Below are 26,247 nucleotides of genomic sequence, written 5' to 3' on the forward strand. Positions count from 1 at the left end.
ACATATTTATCATAACAGCATAACAGCGACATAAATCACCTCATTCAAGAATGATATTATGTGAATCCAAAAAAAAAAAAACAAAATAGATGGCCAGTTTTTTACAAAGCCTGTGGCTTTTTTATATTCAGATGACTTTCTTCACAGCTTCATCAGACGATTGTTGCCAAACCTCTAAAAATTTCCACTGACCTCGTAGATAATTAAAAATGTCTACCTTCCTGATTAATATTTGTTTAAATCTGAGTGCATTTCATAGTTTTCTTTGGGAACCTACATGTTCCTTTCATTTTTACATTTTCTGTCACATGGATTAATTTCTTTCCCATGTTGAACTGGCCTCTTTTCTTCACACTTTGCAAAATATGTTTTGTTTGTCCTTTTCTTCTTTGTTTCCTTGGTGGTGTTTGTCTTAGAATTTATACTTCAGACTTAGTAGTCCTTTCCTCTGTGTCCTCTGAATTTTTGGTCATGCTCAAAGAGCCCTTATGCCCGCCAAGGTTATTAAGTAACTCACACACGCTTTCTTCTGGTTTGTTTAAAGTTTCTTTTTTCTTTACATCTAAACATTATTTTGTGAAATTTATGTTTTGGCTGTAATGATTCAGCTTTTGTTCTTATATGTAGCCAGACAGCTGTCATTATAATGTTTGTTAAATAATCTACCTTTTTTCTTCTGACGTGAGATGCCACAGATAAATTGTCCTGTAAATCTGGGCCTATTTCTGGTCTGTTCCATGTATCTGCCTCTCTATCTGTCCCAGTAGCAAGTTTTATTAATTATTGCACTTTAATCATGCATTTAGTGTTCAGTAAGGTTGTTCTGCTTTATTCTTTTCCTTTTTTTGTAGCAATTTCTGACTTTTCTCACTTGTTTCTTTCTCCACATGAACTTGAGCATCATTTTGTCAAATCTCTCTCTTCAAAGAATAGGTTTATGACTTTTCACTGGAACGTGATATCTTAGAAATCAAGTTAAGGAAGTTTCAAGGGGGTGATGATTAGCCTTGTCAAGTACTGCTGATGAGTTAAATAAGATGAAAACTAAGAATTTGCCATTGGGTTTAATACTGCAAAGGTCCTTTGTAACCTTGATTACAGCAGTTTCATGGAGTAGGGAAAGTATAACTTGTGTCTAGTTTTCCTAATCTCCGTATTACTTTTAGCAATGTATTTAATTTTTATGTCTGAATTTAACACATTTTAAAGTGAAGCAATGTCTGTTGACTACTTTCTGTGAAAAATACTTAGTGTATTTATAATCACCCTTTCTGATTTTTGCTGGTAAACTTTGTTGTCTTTAGCTGTGTCTACGGTACTTTTCATATTTACATTGTGCTTCTTGTTGAGGGGAAAGAACTGTCTTTTCTGTCATGGTAATTCACGTTGTGTAGCCTTCATTTCTGCGTTTCAGTGAATTTAACATTTACCTCTAGCTGTTGCACCATAGCCTGCCTTGTTTCCAAGGTTTACATTTCATTTAATTCTTGGTTCCCCAAGAAATCCTTTGAACGCCTTTCCCAGAGTGGTCATGAGTGCATGCTTGTTGACCATGCATTTATATTATCTTTTTATGTTTCATAATTTAGTTATTTGAGAGATACAAAAAACATAGAGAATAACATAATAAGTAATTGTAGTTATTCGACTTGGGAAGTAAAATTTCAAATACAGTCCAAGTTCTCTGGCATACCTTTTCTTGATAGTATTCCCCTCTGTTGTCTCCCAGAAATAAATACTTGCTTTGGTGTTTATGCATGCACCCATACCTTAGGCCAGGATAATGTGTTTTTGTGCAACTTGTGTGTATTAAGAAAACAGATGTAAGAGGAAATACACGTGGCAAATAAATATGAACAGTGATTTACCCATTATCCCCACTGTCATCAGGGGAATGTAAAGTAAAAGATTAAGAAATCATTTTATACTTTCCATTTTAAGCTATGTTGGCCAAAATTAAGAAGTCAGTTAAGAAATCATTTTATACTTGCCATTTTAAGCTATATTGGCAAAAATTAAGAAGTCTGACAGTATCAGGTATTGGTAAATATGGCAACTGGATTTCTTTTTCATGCAGTGCTGTTGGGCTTTTAAATTAGATACAGGTATTTTGGAAAGCACTTATTAAATGTAAAGGTACCCTGCCTTGTACATGTACTTTAGATGAACTCCAAGGTATATATAGGAATGCTCATAGTAACCTTGTTTGGATTGAGGAAAGATATAAAACTGAGGAAACACTGTGCAGATGTTCACTGACAGAACTGAGTGGGTGAGTTGTGGCATAGTCGCACGGTGGAACAGGACCATTCGTTTTAGGGCAGGGAGTATTTGTGGACACGGGAGTCTCCTTGGCTCCTCTGCTTCCTGAGGACATCTGTAGTCACACAGTCACTGTGTTCTGTTGGGCTTCTGGTCGTCCCAGGCATCCTCCGCCGTCTTCCCTCATGCTGACAACGTAGCACCTTCTGCTGTGTGCCTGGTGCTGTGCTAGTGAACACACAGACAAGACGTGGCTCCTGCTCTCAGACTCTCAGAGCTAAAGAGGCTGCTACACGAATGGCACACGTGGGCACAAAGCAGAGCATTTCAGATTCGACCTTGCGCGAGAGGAGTCTGAGAAAAGTCACAGCGGCCGAGTCTTGAAGATGCATGAAGTTTGCTTGGCAGATCGGGGAGGGGTGAGGTGTCCCAGGCTGAGGGAGCGCTGTGAGTGAAAAAGGTGGGTCGTGTCCTTGCCAAGAGGGTTGTGTCCCAGAATGGAACCTCCGTTCTTCATACATTTATAATATGGATTCTTAAAAATTCATGGCAGATCTCTAGCTCTGAATTCTTTTTTCTACCCGCCTCCTTATGAACTCTGTTCAGAGTCTCTGGGAAAGTTATTCCCACTTCTTATATCATGAGAAGCTTTTCAGTGAATGCATTCATCTTTGTTATCCTGTTACTTTATTTAGGAAACTAGTAAGTAGAATTCAACTTTTCTTTCCCCTGGTCCTGAAGATTTTCCGTTAGAAACTTTAGAAATTGATCTGCAGTAGGATATTAAGCATAACCTTTTAGGTATTGGATTGGCCAAAAAGTTTATTTTGGTTTTTCCATAGCATCTTAAGGAAAAAACAAATTGAGCTTTTAAGCCAACCCATGGAACTTGAGATATTCCTGAAGACATGTCTTAATTCTACACAACACTTAACCTGCTTGGCTTCTTGATTTAGACACTTACTCCATAAGGAAGAGGGAGATGGTAACTCTCCTTTCATCTTCTTGGCATCTGCATTCTCTGATTATCTTTTCACAGATATTACTTACAACCACTTATTTAAGTAATATTTAACTATTTTAATATTTAAGGAGAATATCAGGAAAAAATGTATTACTTTGGCCTATTAAATATGCGTTAAACTTTGTTTTTTGAGAATAGTAGCAGCTGTGGTAATGGTTGGATTATCCCACATTCTGGACCAGTTTGGGCTCTGTCTGGACCATCCCTGTTCATTGGGTTCTCAAGGCAGGAATACTGAAGTGGTTTGCCATTCTCTTCTCCAGTATATTCTCCAGGAATACACAGAAGAACTATACAAAAAAGATCTTCATGACTCAGATATTCACAGTGGTGTGGTCACTCACCTAAAGCCAGACATCCTGGAATTCGAAGTCAAGTGGGCCTTAGGAAGCATCACTACAAACAAAGCTAGTGGAGGTGATGGAATTCCAGTTGAGCTATTTCAGATCCTAAAAGATGATGCTGTTAAAGCACCGCACTCAGTATGCCAGCAAATTTGGAAAACTCAACAGTGGCCGCAGGACTGGAAAAGGTCAGTTTTCATTCCAATCCCAAAGAAAGGCAATGCCAAAGAATGTTCAAACTACCACACAATTGCACTCATCTCAACGACAGCAAAGTAATGCTCAAAATTCTCCAAGCCAGGCTTCAACAGTATGTGGACCAAGAACTTCCAGATGTTCAAGCTGGATTTAGAAAAGGCAGAGGAACCAGAGATCAAATTGCCAATATCCACTGGATCATCGAAAAAGCAAGAGTTCCAGAAAAGGCATCTGCTTCTGCTTTCTTTACTATGCCAAAGCCTTTGACTGTGTGGATCACAACAAACTGGAAAATTCTGTAAGAGATGGGAATACCAGTCTGCCTTACCTGCCTCCGAGAAATCTGTATGCAGGTCAGGAAGCAAGTTAGAATTGGCCGTGGAACAATGGACTGGTTCCACATTGGGAAAGGAGTATGTCAAGGCTGTATATTGTCACTCTGCTTATTTAACTTCTATGCAGAGTACATCATGTGAAATGCCAGGCTGGATGAAGCACAAGCTGGAATCAAGATTGCTGAGAGAAATATCAATAACGTCAGTTAGGCAGATGATACCACCCTTATGGCAGAAAGCAAAGAACTAAAGAGCCTCTTGATGAAAGTGAAAGAAGAGAGTGAAAAAGTTGGCTTAAAACTCAACATTCAGAAAACTAAGATCATGGCATCCGATCCCATCACTTCATGGCAAATAGATGGGGAAACAATGGAAACAGTGAGAGATTTTAAATTCTCAGGCTCCAGAATGAATCACTGCAAATGGTGACTGCAGCCATGAAATTAAAAGATGCTTGCTCCTTGGAAGAAAAGCTGTGACCAACCTAGAGAGCATATTAAAAAGCAGAGACATTACTTTGCCAACAAAGGTCCAACTAGTCAAAGCTATGGTTTTTCCAGTGGTCATGTATGAATGTGAGAGTTGGACTATAAAGAAAACTGAGTGCCAAAGAATTGATGCTTTTGAACTGTGGTGTTGGAGGAGACTCTTGAAAGTCCCTGGGACTGCAAGGAGATCCAGCCAGTCCATCCTAAAGGAAATCAGTCCTGAATATTCATTGGAAGGACTGATGCTAAAGCTGAAACTCCAATACTTTGACCACCTGATGCAAAGAACCGACTCATTTGAAAAGACCCTGATGCTGGGAAAGATGAAGGCAGGAGGAGAAGGGGACAACAGAGGATGAGATGGTTGGATGGCATCACTAACTCAATGGACATGAGTTTGAGCAAGCTCTGGGAATTGGTGATGGACAGGGAAGCCTGACGTGCTGCAGTCCATGGAGTCACAAAGAGTTGGACACGACTGAGTGACTGAAGTAAACTGGGCCATCCCTGCCCGCCCACCATCTCTAGCTTTCTAGGCAATGAATGTATTTGTATGCATGGTGATAGCCTTGTGCTCCGAGAGTGAGATGAGACAATAGCAGATGGCCAGGCGTGCTGTACAACGGGATTAGCATCGGCCCCTCCTTTTCAGGGCTCTCCCCGATGGTTTAAAGTAGTTTTGTGTTACAGTAGATCTCTTATTTTTATAATAAACCACTGACCTGGAAAATGTAACTGAGCATTTGAATCTGAGCTGCATTCAGAATGTGTGTTAAAATTGTACCGCCCCTTGCTTGATGGATTATAAATGGTAATGGAGCTTGGAGTTTAATTTGCTGATGCAGGTGTTATCATCTCTGCTGTCTCTGCTCTGTAACGTCTGTTTCTTTTGCCTGGCCTGCATCTCCAGTGTCCTGAGTGTCAGTATTTAGTGTTCAGATCTAACAGTAGCAGAAAGCTACTGATGCATAGAATTAGAAGGTTTCCCCTTTCTTGGTTCTAGATTGGCTCTTTAAGTCTCCTGTTACTTTGTTTTCGGTAGGAAGTCAGGAAGAACAGGTTCTTTATATACTTTGTTTTCTGTGGAGTCTTAAGACTATGTTAGTTTCTTCAGTTTTTCCATATCATAAAATGGAAAGATATATTTTATCATTGAAAACAACATTTACTAATTTATTCTGGGAAAATTAATATTTTAAAAATTGTGCTGCCTTGTCTTTAACAAGGGCTTGCCTGGTGGCTCAGTGGTGAAGAATCCACCTGCCAATGCAGGAGATGTGGGTCCCATCCCTGGGTTGGAAAGATCCCCTAGAGAAGGAAATGGCAACCCACTCCTGTATTCTTGGCTGGGAAATTCCATGGACACAGGAGCCTGCAGGGGCTACAGTCCATGGGGTCACAAAAGAGTTGGACACGACTCAGTGACTAAACAGCAAGAATGATTTTTAATAAGAATTACTTGCAGTGTTTTCTAAATATTGTTTTAAAGTCACAAGCAATTAGCTAGGTTAGAAGAGGACAAGGTCAGGCCCTAATTGCATTTAAGTTGAAAGCTTAATATACTTAGGCATTAGGATTTCCCTTTTCTTTCTTTTACTTATTTTTTTAAAATGTTAATTTTTTTTTCTCAGTGGAAAATATATATAGCTAAATTCTTACAGTATTTTATTGAAAAAACAATACATAGTCAATGAAGTCTGATTGACGGTGGTATTTCTCCTGGGGAGTGTGCTCCATGTGGATTTACTTTGCTTATGTAACTTTTCCCCCCCCTCACCTTTTCAAGTAAAACTTTGAGGAGGGTAGATGGTTGAACTGGCAAAGTCTGATTTAACTTCGTTTTTGTCAGCAGGATCTATGTGTGTGCTCAGTCATGTCTGACTGTTCTGTTGATTGATTTTTGTATGTTGAATCAGTCTTGCATTCCTGGGATAAGTGTGGATATGTTTTTAAAGAGCTTTGTATTTTTCACCTGGGGAAATGTGGAGCCCTGTTGTACCGGCGTTATTGTGGAGGCACTAAGGGCAGACCTGAGAGAACGTGGCCTTTGGATAAATTCTGTATTTTCAGTGGCTAAGGCATAATGTAAATAAGAACCATTCAGAGGCTTATGCTGTAATGCTTTGTACAACATAGAAGTAATCTTGACCCTTATTAAAACATCATTTCTTTGGACTTTTGAGCAGCTTAGTAAATAATTTGAGGATTTATGGAATGTGTCCTTTTTTGGTTGATCATGTGCCATATTAATATCCTCAGATTCTTGCAGGCTCTAGTTTGCAGTGTCCTGAATTCTGTTTTGACCGAATATACATTTTAAACTTGAAAAATGGTAATTGACAAGTCAATATGAAAGGGTCGGGTCCCTTTCGGGACAAAGGTTATTCTTAGTAGTCTCTCAGGAGACCTCGTAGGAGGAACTAGTCAGCGTATAAAGACATAGATAGGTATCTGGAAAGGGATAAAGGATTTGAAAACAACAACAACAGCGCTTGATCAAAGTTTCAAAGCACAGTTAATATTCTGCTTAAAACTGCTTCTCATTTGACATGAATTAACTCGCATTGCCTTCTCACCTGTGGGAATCCCTATTTGGATAGATGCCTAGGTGCCTGTCAACTCTAGTTGAGAAGCTGAAATAATTAACCGCCTGAAGAAGTTAATATGAAATCAGACTTTGATGAAATCACTGTCTGTGCCCTTCCTTCTCTCTGCCACACCGATGTGTACCCTCACCAGAAAATAGCTTCTAGCATCAGACAAGTATTTTGTTCTTTATCTGTTTCATCTTCCTGTGATTGCTAGACCTCCTTACTTTTATCTCCTAACGCTTTTTCTTTTCCTACAGGGGTTTTTCAGCTTAGAAAAATCATTCAAGTTGACCAAGAAAAATTCCCTAAATTTGATGAGGTTCTTGGGTTTCGGTTGCATATAGTGAGGACCTGTGATTCCTGTCGTTCTGTCCTCCCAGCATCCCAGCCAGACCAGACTCTGACACAGCAGCTAAGCAGGCAGTTCTAAGTGAAGTGACTATTCACTGTAGGCAGTATTGTGGGTATTTGAATAGAATGCCACTGATTAATGGTTTTTAACTTTTCTTATGAAAGCAGTTGGTGCTCTTCATGTAAAAATGCCCATGGCTCATTTGTGTGGACTGGAATGTGAGACATACCTTAAGGTCATCATTGAACTCTTGCTTCAAAATACCCAGAATTTGTGAAACAAACAAGTTGGGATACAAGGGTTCCTGTGTTCATGTGCTCAGTTGCTCAGTTGTGTCTGACTCTTCACAACTCCATGAACTGTAGCCCACCAGGCTCCTCTGTCCATGGAATTCTCCAGGCAGGAATATTGGAGTAGGTTACCATTTCCTACTGCAGGAGATCTTCCCAACCCAGGGATTGAAACTGCGTCTCCTGCATTGGCAGGGGGATTCTTTACCACTGAGCTACCATGGAAACCTAGTAAATACAGGTACAGAAGGATAATTAGAATAAACCCAGGATATGCTGATAATTAATGTCTGAGAAGAGCACCAAGTAGATACATGATTAAAAAAAGAAAGGAAGAGCCTAAGATTCCTGAACCTACTTCACACAATAAATTTGACACTGATGACTGCTTAGAATAAGTGTGGAGGCATCATTGAAAAATTCTTTTCCTTCAAATGATGCTCAGAGTAGGTAGGTGGCTGCGAGAAGTATTGGGGGATTTCTTGTCCTTAGTACTACAACCTATAGAAAGTCTCCTCTACCTTCGCTCAGTGTTTAGGGCCTGGCAGAGTAATCAGTTCCACTCGAGTAGGAATAAATCACCCATGTTGAAACATGATAGTTTCTGACAACTGGAAATGCTGATAAAAACCAAAACAAAAGATGTTAAGAAATCTGTGCCAATATGGAGCTGCTGTGCAGATCGATGGATTTACGTGCGGCCTGCATTTGACATCAGTCTTCTTCCTCCATCAATTTTCCTCTCTCTTTGTAAAATAAAAATTGTATAAGGAAAAGAAAGGCTCTATGTAGTGTAATAGGTATATTATTTCTCTTTTCTTTCCAGCCCAGTTACCAGGGATATACTCTAATTAGAGGGATCATTTTAAGGAAAATGTCTTTTTTCTCTAAATAATTATTTTAAAAATATTTCCGTCTTGAATTCTTCATTGTTCTTTCCTATGCTATTAGGCTGTTTGTATTACCTAATTGGACCTCTCCATTAATCATCAGGTCCACAGCTTCCCTGGTGCTAAGACAGTAAAGAATCTGCCTGCAGTGCTTGAGACCTGGGTTCGATCCCTGGGTCGAGAAGATCCCCCAGAGAAGGGCATGGCTACCCACTCCAGTATTCTTGCCTACAGAGTTCCCTGAACTGGGGAGCCTGGCAGGCTATGTACAGTCCATGGGGTCACAAAGAGTCAGACAGGACTTAGCAACTAAATAACAACAAACAAAGCAATGATATATAAGAGGAGTTCTTAGTAGGATTAACTATTGTCCATCCCGATGCTGGATAACTAAAAATGTTTTGTATACACCCTCCTCCCGCACAGGAGGGAGTTTGTTTAATGCCTGTGCAGCTAGTTTGCACATATCTGCATCTGTTTCAAGTCTGTTTCAAGTCTTCCTCACTGATGGCAACTTGCCCAAAGAAGGCAGTTTTAGTGACCACTGCCCTTTTTTCATTTTGTCGGTTCCTGTCACTATGGAATGTTTATTTCTGCTCTTTAGAAGTAAATAGGAGTCCAAGAATAGCCATCCTTTTCCTTCCCTCCAACTCAACAATCTGTTTAGACAGCTGAGTGATTGAATAAGAAAGCAGCTTAGGGGGAACTTGTTAAAGGGGATTTTACCTAGTTTAGCAGCTTCTATACCCGAGTATATCAGGAAAGGTTTTTTTTTGTTTGTTTTTTTGTTTTTACCAGCAGAGAATAAATGGATTCCTTTAATAGTTGGACTACATATAAATTATACAAGTGAAGTTGTTAACAGTTAATGTTTTAATTTCTTAGATGTTGATAACGGAGGAGAACGAAGGGTACTTATCCTTATTACGCATGTAAGGGCTGTTTGTATATTAGACAGGCTCATAAAAGAGACCTCTTGTTTTGTTATACATAAAACTTGGTTGGTTTTGGGAAATTTCATTTTGTAAGAAAAGCTGTTGTACTGCTCTTTCTTGGTAAGAAAGTCTAATCGACACCATGATCGTATCTTTTTATTTGATTAGGGTTTATACGTTAGCTTTCTTGGTGAGAAAATCTAATCGACCTGATTGTATCTTTTTATTTGAGTAGGATTTATATGTTAGCAACTAGAATTAGGTGCACAGCTGGTTAAACATGTAAACACTAGGGCATTGCATTCTGTGTGTTTATGGTGTGCTAGATTTTTAAGTGGCAAAACTCTTTAGAGGTTGTGGGTTTACCTAAATATTGATCCGTATGAGATTCCAGTAGGAGGGTCTGATTAAACTAAAGGGAACTAATACTTCTTCATACGTGATATTCTGTTCTCAGACAGTAAGCTTTAGACTTTATTGGCATTGAAAAGGCTGGAACCAGTTTCAATGGTTGACCTGTAGGATTATTTCCTTGTTAAAGAGTAAAAATCCAAGCTTTACAGTATTCATGGTCTCCTATTGATAAGTTCACCTAATTCACCAAATCTTTTTTGCTTAGCTTATTTCTTCTGCTATGAAATTTTCATTGACTCTAGAAAGGGGCCTTTGCTTTTCTTCCCCCTTTGGAATGAAGCAGACCCTTAAAGAGCTTATAATACAGTATTAAGTTGATGTAGGAAATTATTTTAAGGTTGGATCTAGGGTTCTTTTGTAGTTCCTTTCTTGGCAAAAGTTTATGTGTATGCCTAAATACAGTTTATAAAAGTCAAAGATTATACATTATTTACTGATTAATGAGCCAGATTTATCATGGACATGACGTGTGCCAGATACGAAGGTACAAAACTGGGGTGGAGAAGTCGGATTCAGTCTACTTGTGGAGATGTGCATGAAATGAATGACTGTGGTTGGAGATTAGCATTACAATGTAGAGAAGTTGGATTCAGTCTACTTGTGGAGATGTATATAAAATGAATGATGATGATTGGAGATTAGCGTTATAATGTACAGATAGATGGACTAATGGAGATAAATGTGATAAAAGTGTAGATAGACAAAAGAATGCAGTGTGTATGTGTGCAAATGTAATATGTTCATGTATGGAGGAGTGTAGACTGTGGTCATCTTGTTCATGGGGGTAAGACATGTTGCTTTTTGAAAGCTGTGTGAGATAAACCAGGTAGTTCAAGAACACAGGACTATTGTATTCTCCTGCTTCATTTTTCTCTATAGGACTTACCCGCTGTCCTGAGTACTGTGTTCATTTTATTTATTCATCGACTGTCTACCATGTAGGTAGGATATAAGCTCTTTGAGGACGGGGTTGTCTGTTTTAATTAATTCTCAACACCTGGAAAAGTGCCTGTCCTGTAGCAAGAGCGCAAATATATGCTGAACAAAAGAATGACATTTATGAGTTTTAGGAGTGGCCTTATTTATTATTTTCCTTTAGCTTATCAAGAACATCTGAGTTCCTCCATATCTTTTCTTACTGTTTTTTCACTGTACCTACACTTGTCTCCTTACTGATAACATGCTGTTTCCACACGTTCACAAGCCCATCCCGTCTTTTCCATCTCTCTTAGCTCATTTAGTTTCCAAGCTCTGTTACCTGCATTGACACGGTCTCCTCTAATTGTTGTCATGTCTACATAAGTCGCCTTAGATATCTTCTCCACAGCCATCAGAACTAATCAGTCTGAAACAGAGAACTTGACCAGACCATTTCTTTGCTTAAAAGTCCCTCGTCGCTCCCGTCTGTCTACCCATGTCCATGTCCTGGGTTCAGCTTCAGAAAGTCCTCTTCCCACCTTCTAATGGAAATGGGTCTGTTCACTTCTCTTTGTGTCACCCACACCTGGCTTATAGTAGAGAATCCAGCACTACTTGTTTCGATTAAATGAATCGTGTAAGTGTGTATGAAAGAATGAGTAACTACAATAATAAATTTCATTGAAAATCCTTGCTGTTTAGATAAAAGGTGACATAAAAAATCTAACTGGAACACTATCACTTAAGAACAGTTGCTCCTTTACACGCTGGTTTGTTTTTCTACTGTCCCGCTGGCCCATTCCCTGTCCTCCTCCAGCACTTTTTAGAGGAGTCCCTCTGGGCATCCACACCATTGCTGGGGAGTAATCCAGTTACTGTTCATGGCTCTTTAGGTCTTCTCCTTCTCCCCATCCCTGTATGTGCATTCTTTTCTCCCTAGTTACTTCTTGAGAGTCATGACTCTACATGTGTGCCCATTAACTCCCCGCCCCCCTGCCAATGTGTGTGATTTCTCTTTCTCAGCTATAAATTCTCAGCTTAAAGGTTTGCATGAAATTCTAAAACCCTTAGGATTAAATTATTTCTACAGAACACACACTCACAAACAACCCTGACCTGTCTGTTTCCAACTTAAAATGATTTTTATTCACAACTCAGATTGAAAACCTCCAAGAGCAGCTTAGAGATAAGGAAAAGCAGATGAGCAGCTTGAAGGAGCGAGTCAAGTCCTTGCAGGCGGACACCACCAACACCGACACCGCTTTGACCACTCTGGAGGAGGCCCTTGCCGAGAAGGTGGGTGACCAGCCCAGATTCCTCACACACACACACACTTTGTCCGTCTCCTCGTGAATCCAGAAGTCACTCGGGTGATGAGACGGGTGGAGAAGACAGAGGAAGTCGCTTTGGCAGAAGGGAGAAGAGCTGCCCCTACTGCTGATAGTGTGAGGGAAAGAAGATCCATTTTATTGTTGGTGGTTTAAGCATCTGTTACTGGGCAGGGTGGAGTCCATACTGGAGGGCAGGGGCTAAAGTTTTTAGAGAATCAGCCATGTGTACCTGTTGACTGTCTTCTGAAGACAAACTTTTTTTTATTTGAATAATATTTTAATTATACGATTGGAGTATAATTGCTTTACAGTGTTGTATTAGTTTCTGCTGTGCAACAAAGTGAATGAGCTAAATGTATACGTATACTTCCTCCCCCTTGAGCCTCCTCACGCGCCCACCATCCCCAGTCCCCACCCGCCCCCTGGGTCAGCACAGCGCGCGAGCTGAGCTCCCCGTGCTGCATAGCAGCTTCCCGCGAGCTGTCTGCATCACCCCTGGTAGTGTAGTGTGTCAGTGCTGCTCTCTCAGAAGCGCCCCTTGGGTTTGTATGATCAGCCTGAATTGTCAAGTGGGCATGTCAGACACTGACCATTGAGGGGCATCATTGGTCCTCTCACTGGGCCACACTAGGACCTCTTGTCCTCACGGGCTTTAGTTTTTAATACAATGTACTTGCTGTTTTTCAAGTTGTGGCCTTGCCATTTCGTTTTGCTTTGTGAGCAAACCTAGTTTTTTCAGGTATGATTGAGTAAATAAAGAAGTAGCCCGGTGTGACAAGTGTTAATGTCTTGGAAAAGGTTTAAAGACTCTTGGTGGGGCATTTTAATTGGAATTTTTTTTTTTTTAATTTAAGGAATACAGTTACTGTTCCTTAAGCCTCTTGGATGCAGAATGCTTCAAGCTGCCTTCACAGGGATCATGGCTTGATCCCCAAATCTATTCAGAAATAATACCCAGAAATATACTTAAATTGCTTCAGCTTTCAAACTTCCTGAGTATCTGTTGACAGAAGTTTTAATGGTTTCTTTTTTCTTTATCTTTCTTGATGCTTTAAGCTCAACAAATCATAATCTCTCCAACCTCCTCCTCTTTGGTGTAGAAATTGTTTCCGTTGCTTTGTAGAAACATATGAGTTATATATAGAGAAGAAATATTTGGTACTTAGGGTATATATACATGTAAGTTTTTTGTTACTTAGGAATTGAATAAACAAGATTATTCGAAAGAATACTTTAGTGGTGTCTAATACTAATTAAGATTATTGGGAAAGAAACCTAAGGGAATCAAAAGAACAAAGCCAGATGTATGTTACAGCAAGATAGGCAGGAAGGATGAATTCTTTAAAAAGTAAATTATTAATGACCTATCACTGTCTTTTTAAAGTGGAGGATGGAAGTGTGAAACTGCATGAGCTCAGAACTGAATTGTAGTCATGAGGTAGAAGTAGAAAGGAATTTTCTATGCACTGATGTCTTCTCTTAACAGGAGCGGACGATTGAACGCTTGAAGGAGCAGCGCGACCGAGATGAGCGGGAAAAGCAGGAGGAAATTGACAACTACAAGAAAGACCTTAAAGATCTGAAAGAGAAAGTCAGCGTGCTGCAGGGCGACCTCTCAGAGAAAGAGGTCGGGATCACCCCCCGCGGATGCTTAGTCAGTGCCCTGTGTGTATGTTGTCAGTGTGGACATAACGCGTGCAGAAAAGGGTCTGATGGAAGGTTTACAGACTCTTCTTAGAGCCAAGGCTGTTTCAGGAAGCTTAGATGGAAAGATTCATTTCCTAAGCCTTACCTCCTGCCTCTTCCAGCCATTAGGAGTTGGTTTCTTACTTGTTAATGACACTTTGTAGATTCCAAAATAATAGAACTTCTCCAGGTACATTTGGAGAATTATTGTGCCAGTGGTAAGAAAGGTGACAGATGGAGGGAATATGCACTAGGAGGAGTCTGTTTACAGCCACTCTTAGGGATCACCTCAACACCAGCAGGAAAACCTTACCCAACTCTTGACCAGATAGGTGCCTTCATACATTTCCATCTCACTTCTGGAGAACCTCGTGTATGCCACCTGAACAGCAAAAGTGCCTAATGCCTCATGATCAGATATTCATGAGCTTTAGGGACATTCTCAGGGTTTTCTTTCTAATACCTTTAGGAAAATGTATAGAAATTGAAGTTTCTAATAGAATATTTCTTTTAAAAGAGAAAAATCAGTGTAGCCACTAAGGCTGACTGCTTATATCCACAGAGCTTGACCTTCTTCCATTTATTTTGTGAGAATGGATAGGTATTGCTAGAACTCCTTAAGTCACTATTCAGTTGGCCTTTCTTGGGGATTCATTTTGTTTCAGTTAGGACTTGAAAGCCAGAGGTAATGCTGCTATTTTATATTTCGTGTTCTTGGAAATATGTCAGTATATGGTAATGGAAAGAAACTAGAAACCACCAGGAAAATAAATTTAAGAAGTTCAGTCTCCATTTGGTTAATAAATAGTGTTTATTCTAGATATGTGTTGCTTCTTTTAGGCTTCACTCTTGGATCTGAAAGAACACGCCTCGTCCCTGGCTTCCTCAGGACTGAAAAAGGACTCACGGCTTAAGACTCTAGAAATTGCTTTGGAGCAGAAGAAAGAGGAGTGTCTGAAGATGGAATCACAGTTGAAAAAGGTTAAAGAATATTGATCCATTTTCTTGCTCTGCTTTTAAATAAGAACATAGAAAACTTTATAGTATTTGGATGGAATAACTTACTAATGGACTAATAATACTATTTATACCTTGATTAATTCTTGCAGCATTAATATCTTTACTCCTTAGAGTCCTCAAACTCTTAGAAAATTAATAATTCAGAGTAAGATTCAAATATGCAACTCCTATATAGAGAAAGAAATGTAAAAGACCACAGTGTAAAAATCTCAGTTGATATTTTTCTCCCGTTAGCTTTAGGCTTCCTGGAAAGAGATAATTTTACAGTGATAATCACCCATATGGTGAGTATTAGAATATGGTAGGGATACTTACTATCCATTTCATTGACTTATTCCTCTGTAATATTTATATAGCCATTTGTAGTTTTCAAAGCACTTGCATATTTATTATTTCTGGGTTATCAACTGTGATTAACAGAGTCCACTTCATATGATTACTGATGAAAAGGGGGTCAAGCCTGGTGTTGACACTTTGGGTGGTGGTCTTTTTCCATAATCCCCCTGCAATGTAGGAGACCTGAGTTCAGTCCCTAGGTTGGGAAGATCCCCTGGAGGAGGAAATGGCAACCACTCCAGTATTCTTGCGTGGAGAATCCCATGGACAGAGGAGCCTGTCAGGCTGCAGTCCATGGGGTCACAAAGAGTTGGACACAACTGAGCAACTTTCACTCACTCACTCTTTCCATATATTGGTTGTATTCAGCATGAAACTCATAATGAGTCATTTTTTAGGATATGCCAAAAATAAAGTCATATTTTTAAGCTAAGGAAAAGAAGAAAAGCCATTATTTTAAAGTTACTTTTGAATAAGAAGAAAAATCCCTTTTTTTTTTTTTTTTTTGAGATTAACTAATTCAGACTTGATAATTGACTTCCCCCCTCACTAAACAAGTGGAGATAATTTTCTATTTAATACCAGAATATTGACGGTAAAACTGTTAGATGTATTCAGGATTGTTAAACTGAACAATAACTATCAAGAGCAGTAATTGTTGTTCACTAATAATCCAAACTTACCTGTGTATGACAATCCCACATTTTCTGTTTGTTCACTTTTAATCTGCTTGTTATCATGGTAGCTCTACAGCTGGTTATTTCTGATGATCTCTTACACTTTGTGTTTAGGTTCATAAGAAAAATTAAAGTTATCTTTGGGTAGAGGAGTTGGTGATTTCCCCTACTTTGATTTATTAGTTGTTTTTCTACCATTGCTGCTTTTCTTTTCATGTTTTCCCTTGTTTGATTTACTTTGTAGTTAATTTGTAGGTGTACAGGAACTAGTATTGGCGTGTTTTCTTTTTGCTGAAAACCATAACTGGTGTAAGGTTGGTGTTTATATTCATTCAAAAGGCTGTGCTCATTGTTGAAATTCTTCAGCACTCAGCGTTCTTTATGGTGCAGTTCTCACCATACATCCGTTCCATCCGCACATGACTACTGGGAAAACCATAGCTTTGACTGTACGGACCTTTGTCAGCAAAGCAATGTCTCTGGTTTTTAATACACTCTTTAGGTTTCAGAGGTGTACTATTTTAAATAACTAATTTGTTCAGATTCTAATATAATTATTTATCTGTGTATTATGAATGTTTTGTCTGTGTAATATTTAAGTAGAGGAAAACCTTATAAATTAATGACTAGCTATTAGGGATTTGATAATGTCTTGTTTACACTGGAGTATAGGTGGCTTCCGGGGACTTGGTTTGTCCATTGCCACTCTATGCATGTCTCATAGAATTTGGATATTTTCTTCGTAGGCACATGAGGCAACATTGGAAGCCAGAGCCAGTCCCGAGATGAGTGATCGAATACAGCAGCTGGAGAGAGAGATTGCCAGGTACAAAGATGAATCCAGCAAGGCCCAGGCGGAAGTTGACCGCCTCTTGGAAATCTTAAAGGAGGTGGAAAATGAGAAGAATGACAAAGATAAGAAGATTGCTGAGTTGGAAAGGTAAGGAGAGGGAGGCTCAACAGGGACTCACGGTGTTAGGAAGGGTGAAGGATGGTCTTAAAACTAAGTAGTTTGGGGTCATGTTTTTCCAATATATTTGCCTCTCCAAATTTACCTTCCTGAGTGCCTGGTTTCTTCATTGTTTCCATTTTATTCTAAGTCAGTGTGAGTCTCTAAAAGGCTGCACAGAGTGGGAGTAGATGGGAAAGCTGTGGACTTCCGTATCATTGATTGACAGAGAAAGTCTCCCTTTATTTTATCTATTTCAGGAGCAAGTGAGCCTCAAGTTCAAGCAGCTAGCATGTTTTAGTTCATTCAGGCCTTTTTCTGAGCCAGTGGTCTTTTAGGCTGTGAATGTTTAGACTCTGTGTTGTGGAGCAGCAAGCTGTTAAAGCAGGTCAAGCTTAGAAGGAGAGACATTTTGAGGACAGTTCGTGAGACATGGATGTGTTTGCTGAGCTCTACCTTTGACTACTTGAAAGTGACCTCTGTTTGAACAGAGCCAGCCAGACCGCTCTCTGGGAGTTTTCTTTGCCTTTTTTTTTTCTCTTGTTAGGGTATTTTGTACCAAAGATAAAGCATATGCCTCTTGGCCTCTTCCTTTACACCATGTATTTAACATAAATTCACAAGAGCATAGAAATAGTTCTTCCAATAGAGCTATGCTAATCACTGTATTCTGAAAAGAGAGACTAGCAGGACAGCATGAACTCACTAATCCTGAGGCTCCCTTGAGCCTGTTGTAATATTTTTGTGCTCTTGATGTCAAGAGGTAATAGACTACTTTCATAAGTAGTTTATTCAGTTTTAAATTTTAGGTTTATGGGTAGACTTGATATTTTCCCCTGGAAGTCGTTTTTTCCTTTTGTTCTGTACCTGTAGGATTTTGATTTTCAAGAAACTAAATTCCAACCCTCACGGTTCTTCACTAAAGTTGAAAGTATGAATAACATGAGCTGATCACGTACTCATTTGTTTCTTCTTATTTTGGTAGTAAGTCCGGAGAAAATGGGTGGATAACGTTCTTTAAGTCAGAATTAATAAATTATCAGAGTCTCAAGATTAGATTTTATACATTTCTGTGTGTCTTCTTCCATGTTTGCACTGCATCTTTACCCCCCAAATGGAAACGCACGCCCCTTGCGTATATACTTGGGCTAGTACGTGCCTCTCTTTGCCGTTGTATCAGCCTGAAATCAACAGCAGTACTTCATCTTCATAGATTTTAAAATGCAGTACTTTATATGGATAATGACTTTCCACCAAATCCACTAAATGTATTTCAGTATTTCAGAAAAGAAATTTCTTGATAAACTTGCTTGATTTTTTTTTGTTAGAATTATACATTGAAATTATCACTGGCTATTCAAGATAGCGTCCTTGAAAAATGTTTTAATTCATTTTTGGACCCAGTACTGATTTGGGAGAGAATGTGATTTCAGTGAGAGTGAGAAATAGGATTAACTCTTTATCTTATATGCAGAGCACACCAAATAGCTTTTATTAGTCACTGCATTTTTCACATTTTGGGAGAGAGTTGTTAATGATCTGCTCTTTCCACAGAATGTAATATACTATAGAGTTTTGTCCTCGGGTCATGCAGTGTCATAATCTTGTTTTAAGATTTGACACATAATTTTTTAGCTACCAAGAAAAGATACAGTCCTAAAAGACTCTGTTGCTCCTGGCTTTGTAATTTGTTTACTGAGCAGCACAGTTCAAGACAGGAATGAAAGACGATTGAAACTACTTTCTGCCTTTTGTTCCCAGATTTAGTGCATGTGTTCGGCTCCCGCTGTCTTACTAACAGTTTCGCTTCTCGCGTTGCCGTTTCCGCTGTGTCCTGTGTGTGGGTGTCCGTCTCCCTGTCATCTGTCATTTGAGCCTCTTCACCATTCTCTTGATCTGTCTTACCCTGGTCCCGCTGCACTGGGGATTGGGCTCTGCATCCGCGTCCCTCAGGATGCCAGTCTCCCACCCTTTGTGTCTTCCACACCAGGCTTCCATCCCTGCATCATCGGGGGGCTTGGTTTGGGACTTCCTGGGAAAGTGAGTGTCGAGTAAGGTGACAGTTCTGGACTTGAGTTGCTGCTGCCACTCTGCTGCCTCTGGGGGCTTGCCGGGGAATCTGCTTGATGAGAAATAAAGACCAGCCGGTTGTATGTCCAGCTGAACAGTACCTCTTAGGTCCACCACTTGTGGATTAAGTATGTGTCCTCTCTGGTAAGGTTCCGATATTGCTGGTTTTAATTGTCTCATTCTTGGTTCAAAGCCCATCGTTTGTGTGGTGGTTGTTTTGCTGGAGTGCCTGTTAAGGAGTAGCCTCTTAGCTGGTGCGGCTGTGACGCCAAATGCCAATTCGTTCAGGAAGTGAACGCATTTTTACAGGGCATTCAGCAACCTGCTAAGTGCAAAAATGAACACATGCTGTTACAATCATTGGCCTAAAGAAAAATCTTATTATTCTTTTAAAATTTCCTAGTACTTATATAAGATTCTCTAACATTAAAAGGTTTAGGTTAACTCATAAAGAATTCCCAGACATATTCTTTGTGGTCTTGAGGAAATAAATAGCCCCTTTCACTGCTCTTACAAAACAACAGGAGCTTCTGGCAGATGATTTAGTGTTGTACCGGTGTCTTGAGCTACTGAGGATTAAGTAAGCCTGCCCATACATCTGCAGATATAAAATATTTTTCCCAATTAAATCTAAGCAGTACCGTTTCTAAATTTATATTCTGTCCTATGTTGTGTATCAGTTGGAGTTCAACCAAAGAGGCAGAACCAGTAGAAGAGATACATACATACATTTATTTATATAAGGTACATATGGGCTTCCCTGGTGGCTCAGCTGGTAAAGAATCCGCCTTCAGTGCAAGAGACCCAGATTCAGTCCCTGGGTGGGGAAGATCCCCTGGAGAAGGAAACGGCAACCCACTCCAGTATTCTTGCCTGGAGAATTCCATGGACAAAGGGGCCTGGTGGGCTATATTCCATTGGGTCACAAAGAGTCAGACACGACTGAGCGACTAAACCACCAGCAAGATGTATACATACACATATCTGATTTATCACAAGGAATTGTCTAGTGTGATTGTCAGCAGCTGGCTAAGCGAGTCTAAGACCTGTACAGGAAAGCTGTCAGGAGGAGCAGACCACCCGCAGAATAGCCTGGTCCATACTGTGGTCTACAGGCAGAATTTCTTCTCTTTCCTTGGGAAGCCTGCTTTTAGGGCCTTCCAGAGGATTCAGATATGCCCACTTCGATTATCTGGGGTAATCTCTTTTACTTAAATGGATTGTAGGCTTTAATTATATTTGTAAAATACTTTCATAGCAACATCTAGATTAGCTTTGGATTAAATTAATGGGGTGCTGTAGCCTAGCCAGGTTGACACTTCCAGAAAGTCATCACCTGGTGGTTCTGGGTAGTCTGCCTAGATCAATTTAGGTAAGAAAATAATAAAAACAAACCTGGAGATTGACAGTGTTATGCAGGGTACAACATTACTATAGAAAAGGCTTCTTGTTGAACTTTGGACTCAAGTCTAGTCTTTTAATTTTTGTGGCCAATATTAAATGATAATGGCTTGAGGGGATGTTTAGATGGAAGGTTAGTAGGTTATTTTGGATCCTAGACTGCTCATTTTAGGTCCTAGAACTTTAGTGTACGTAGAGATGTATAATGGAGAGGAAAAGGCAAGATAGTGTCCTGTTGCTGTAACTGTTCTGAAAAAGACAAGAGAACCAGGGATTGGTGGTGTGTTAGTTACACACACACTCACTCCCTCACTCACTCACTCCTTTTGGGCCGGCTTGTAAGTAGTTTAACTGTTAGGAGGAAACTTAGTTTTTCTATTTGTGATGGTTAATTTTATTTCCTTTGCTGTCTTTTCCAGACCTCATCTAGAACTATTATTAATTCTAGGCTTTTGCATCATGATTAAAATCAGATTTTATGGACTAGCAAGAGTACTTGTGTTTATAACGTTTCTAAGGGAACTGTTAATACATTCTGATTTATAAACAACTGGCTTTATTAAAAAAATTGATGTATGATCTGTTCATAAGATTTGGAGCTACTTGATTTTTAAAAAATTTTTATTATTGTTTTAGTCTTTATTGAATTTGTTACACTATTGCTTCTGTTTTGTTTTTTTGGCCGTGAGGCATGTGGGGTATTAGCGCCCTGGCAGGGAGAGGGAACAACCCTGCATCCCCAGCATTGGAAGGTGAAACCTTAACCACTGGACCGCCAGAAAAGTCCCTTGACTTTTTTTTTAAAGCAAGAGTGTTTCCTGTTTGCTCAGAGTTCAGGCTCAAGGTAGCCCCTCAAATTAACAGTCTAAATGGCTGAGGCAGTAATTTTAAACCTCGTTTTGGTGAGAAGAGTCTGTATTTCTGTAGATCAAGATCAACATGATGAACTGAGCTTGAACACAGAGAATGGTGTTGTTTTCCCATCATGCCACCCTTAAACCTTGTGGCTTGAGGATGTGGCCTCTTGTGGTTTTTTTATTTGCTTTTAAAACCTACTAGTATTTGAATTTCATGTAATGAAAATGGACTAAAATTTTCTTTCGCCTTATTCTTTTGTGGGAATCTGACCCTTTGTAACTGTTATCTTTTTTTGGAGGGGAAGCTTTACTGACCTCCCTTAGGTAATAATTTCTTTCCTTCTTCTATGCTTTTCTGATAGTATCTCTCTCAATCTCTCCCAGGACTGTACATTGTTCAGGGCCCATTGAAGATGTATGTTAAAACATAGAGATGTGGCTCCTTTCTCGTTTCCCTCTCTAATCATCCCACATTTTATCTTCCCATTCCCTGCACATTCAGACCTTTCATTAAATAGATACTAGTCTTATTCCCTGTTTGTTATATTGAAAATATTCTTATGTTCATTTCTTGTATATGTTTGTAATATGTTTACCATTGCACATACACTTTTTTCTGTAAAAATATAAGTAAACCCATATGCATTAAATAGTCTTATTTAATATAATTCAGTAGGGTTACTTTTCTTGCTTCATGTTAAACAAACATGTAGATAAACTCTTCTGTTACAATCAAATACCAATTCTAAGTTTTATTTTTATATTTTAGTATCTCTGAAACTGGGATACATGTTTAATACATACATGTATTAAATATGTATGTACATATATGTATGTATATTATGTACATATATGGATGTACATAATACATACATACATAATGGCATGGTTTAATTGGTATATATTTTTTATTTCTTAATCATACTGGTGCATCTTCTCTCTTTGGTGAATTGAAAATGTCTACAATGAGAGTGAATAAAATTGTTTCAGTGAGTGTGGGAATGAAAGAAAGTATTTCCAAATCAACATTATTTTCTCATGTATTCCATTTTAAATGTATGTAGCCAAAGGAATGTGTTTATTGTTAGAATTAGGTATTTGACTTTTGTAACTGCATCCTGAAAGTTTTTTTGTTTAGGCTGACCTAAAATTTTTTGACATTTTCCTTGGGAAAGTGGGTTTCATGTTTGTGATTTATTTTGGTATCACAGTGTATTCAGGCCTCTATGGCACAGTGTAATCTGGAAATATAAACCTACATCTTTAGTCTTCATATTTGTAAATATGTTTTCTGAATTTCTGAATTGATCATGCAGCTTAATGTCTTCAGAAATCTCCCATAAGGAAATTAAGCTGTATGTAGATTGGCATAAATTAGTATACAATTCATGAGGGAAAAGATTCCTGAAAGAATTTCCTTAAAGTCTGCAGTTGTGTGTCTTTGGTCCATGAAGGACAGTGTCGGGTCTTGATGTAGTTGGAAAAGAAGGAAAATGAGCATGGTGGTTGTGTGTTCTTTCTTGAGGGAGAATGGATGGTGTTTTTAAAAAATGAAAGAGGAAAAGCAAGATGCTTTGAGTGTCATAACTGGAGATGACTGTTCTTTATCTGATCCTGCTTGCTTCAGCCTGCTTTCTTCTTCCTCTGCTCGATGAATTTCACTGATTTTCATTTAAAAGAAGAATAAATTACACAGCTTAATTACATAGTCAATTCTACTGCACCATCTTTCCACAGTTTCTTGTGGGCACAGCACCTTATAATTTATTACAGTCTTGATAGAAATTTTGGTGTTACACTTTAAAATGTAAACATTAGAATTGTATATAGTTACTCTATATGCAGATTTTTTTCCTCCTAAATTTATTTCCCAAGAGCTAAAAGTTATGCCAGCATAAAGTATGACTCCTGAACTATAAAATAGGTAAAAAGATCCTTAAAGTTGCTCTTGTCAAGAATAAACTTAATTTTTTTTCAGGGATTTCCCCATGTTTCATATAAAGCCTTGCATCTGTATGAGATCTCAGTGTCATTGTTGATTTAAAATTATTCCAACTTAATCTGTCATAACCAACAAAAATAAAAAAGATCGTTGGGAACAGTCATGTAGATAAATGATTGACCTCACTTTGACTTTGAACATTGTCTGCATTCTGCTAGAGATCCATGGATTTTTGTAGATTCCTTTCAAGAACCTGTAAGCATCAGAGAACAGATAAAAGTACACCCAGGAGGTGTGTCTGCAGACCCACATTCCTCTCCGGGATCCACCATGTACTTGCCGTGTGGTTGCGAGGAATTTTGTTTTCATTTTTTGTTTTTCTGTTTTTCTATTTTATAATGGAAATCATAAATTTTATCCTTGCCTTTCCATTATTTTAACAATGAGTTTTTAAAAAACTCATTTTAGTATTGAAATGTTAGAAAACATTAAAGCACAAGTTGAAATGGTGCTGGCACTCAAGAAATAAACCTCTCATTTTAGATTCTTAAAGTAAAATTTCAGTCCTGATGACAAGCTGGATGGCCCTGGCTCTTAGGAGTCTTAAGTGTTTGGAAGACCACTTTCAGTGAAATTGATTAATTGTTAAAAAGGGAAAGCTGCCTGTTATTATGAATATGAAAGCAATAATGAACCTCAGGGGTTTGTGCTCGGTAAGGAATACAAAGCATGACTACTCTGCATCTCTGTCTGCTGAGCAGTATCAGAAACAAAGTGTTATTTGTAGAGCCACATCTTCTTCTTCTTTATTGCTGTTAGATTGCACCATTTGGAGACAGATTTGATAGATTTGGAGTGAGACATAATGGGTGTAATTAGCAAAACATTACTTTCACATTTGAGAAAATTATGTCAAATTTTCCAAATGAATGAGAGTTCTATATTCTACAGAATCATTTCCGTGTTTTTCTGCTTTTCTCCGTGATAAGTTGGGTCTAAGAAATGGGCCGGGGTAGGTAAAGGAGTTGTCAGTTCTAAGACGGGTGTGTATAAACCCAAGCTGACTAATGTCGTTAGGTCACAGGTGGCTATTAATACTCAAACAGGAAGGGGAACGACAGCTGGCCTTCCCTTCTTTTCCTTTGTGTTTGAGAAATTATTTTTTCTTTTTCCTGCCCCAGGAAATGGTAAATTTTAGACAAAATTCATCCCTTTAGAAACTTACGTTAAGGTACAATGGTGTAATCTAATATGAAAATATACTTGTTGAAAGTTTGAATTTACTCACTTTTGGTGTCTGTGCCAAATCTGTGTGTCTCCGTTCCTTTCTCTAATCCTGTGCTGTATGTTTCCTCTGTGTCTGTGAATTATGCGAATTCTGAATACTGCCCTCATTAACACTTTCTAACTTTTCTCTTTCACATTTCCTTCCTGGATTTGCCGTTTTCCTTCAGTCTCACCTCAAGGTCAGTATGCTTGTCCTAAAACAAAGATATGTAACAAAACGTTGTATATTGACATTGTCTTGAACCCAAAAGTTACCCCAGGAACAAGATGTCTAGAAATTCAGGTATGAGTGTAGAAAATGTCATGAGCGTTAGATTGATCGGAAGAGTGGCATTACAGTTCTACCGTTCAAGGTCGTGAGAGTGGTCAGAGAGCAAGAATCAGACCGACCAGGTTTTGAGGGAGAGAAACAAAGGGGGAAAGTAGTCACTGGGGGAGCGAGCAGGTGAAGATACTGCTTTAACTTTGTTACAGTTTCATCAGAGACATTATGGCTCTTACACTAGCAGGTCAAGTGCAGCATGGATGCGGGAGGGAGAGGGGCCACAGTCTAGATGTGTGTAAGAGCCTTGGAGTGATTTCACTGCACAGACTTACGCATACCCTTTCAGTTTGGGGGTTGTTTTGTGACTGCTGAATGCTGGCAACAGAAACAGCCACCAGTGCTGCTGTTCATGTGTCAGGGGCTTGTGGTGGAAGCTTCACAGGTTTTATTTCCGTTGATTTTCCCAGCAGTCATGTAGCAAGGTTTGCGATTTCCACTTTGCAGGTGAGTAACACAATTACAGAGCCCATTAAGTAACTCAACCGTCTTCATTACTAAGTGAATTAGTAAGAGAAGCTGGCAGAAAACAATCATAAGTCTTCATTTTAAAAGTTGTTTATTCTGCCTGTGAGCCATGGCACTGTAAAATCATGGTATGAGAATTTCTGATCAGGTTCAGGAAATGATATTGTAATACCACATGCATTTTACCTTGGTGTTCAGTCACTCAGTCGTGCCCAACTCCTTGCAACTCCATGGACTGCAGCACACCAGGCTTCCCTGTCCTTCACTATCTCCCAGAGTTTGCTGAAACTCATGGCCATTGAGTCGATTGTGTCATCCAACCATCTCATCCTCTGTCACCCACTTTTCCTGCCCTCAATCTTTCCCAGCATCGTGGTCTTTCCAGTGAGTCCGCTCTTCGTATCAGGTTACCAAAGTATTGGAGCTTCAACTTGAGCATCAGTCCTTCCAATGAATATTCAGGGTTGATTTCCTTGAGGATTGACTGGTTTGATCGCTTTGCAGTCTGGGGACTCTCAAGTCTTCTCCAGCACCACAGTTCAAAAGCATCAATTCCTTGGCATTCAGCCTTTTTACCTTTCTCCTAGCAGCGGTTTTCTAATATGTTTGCTGTCTATAAAAGCACTTGTCTCTGATTCTCACATATAGCATATGGATTACATAGGTCAGATCATTATTCTGATGAGGATCTGAGACTAGGCAACGTGATTTCTACATCTAGGGTCAGCTGCCTAGTTGGTAGTAGTCCTTAGATTTGAAGCCAGATATTCTCATTTCAGCCTCAGGGCTTCTCATATGATACACACTCTAGCCTAGGAATTAATCTGAGCTCTGGGGTCCCATACTGCTCAGAGGTTCTT

The 26,247-nt window shown here is 39.1% G+C and overlaps 1 protein-coding gene across 11 annotated transcripts in view; it reads left to right on the top strand.

Annotated features, from left to right (window-relative positions):
- The window catches only part of ERC1 (ELKS/RAB6-interacting/CAST family member 1), a 269,702-nt gene that overhangs the window by 90,561 nt on the left and 152,894 nt on the right, over positions 1 to 26,247 (top strand). For 9 of the 11 annotated variants that reach the window (XM_061418328.1, XM_061418335.1, XM_061418333.1 and 6 more), the window contains 5 exons: positions 12,200 to 12,337; positions 13,859 to 13,999; positions 14,899 to 15,039; positions 16,838 to 17,031; positions 24,765 to 24,776. In XM_061418328.1, the coding sequence (XP_061274312.1) occupies positions 12,200 to 12,337; positions 13,859 to 13,999; positions 14,899 to 15,039; positions 16,838 to 17,031; positions 24,765 to 24,776 (626 nt within the window). The remainder of the gene's footprint in view (positions 1 to 12,199; positions 12,338 to 13,858; positions 14,000 to 14,898; positions 15,040 to 16,837; positions 17,032 to 24,764; positions 24,777 to 26,247) is intronic. The other 2 variants (XM_061418332.1, XM_061418334.1) reach the window with 1 other exon arrangement.

Source organism: Bos javanicus, chromosome 5, assembly GCF_032452875.1.
Source record: "Bos javanicus breed banteng chromosome 5, ARS-OSU_banteng_1.0, whole genome shotgun sequence".
NCBI classification, from domain to species: Eukaryota; Metazoa; Chordata; class Mammalia; order Artiodactyla; family Bovidae; genus Bos; species Bos javanicus.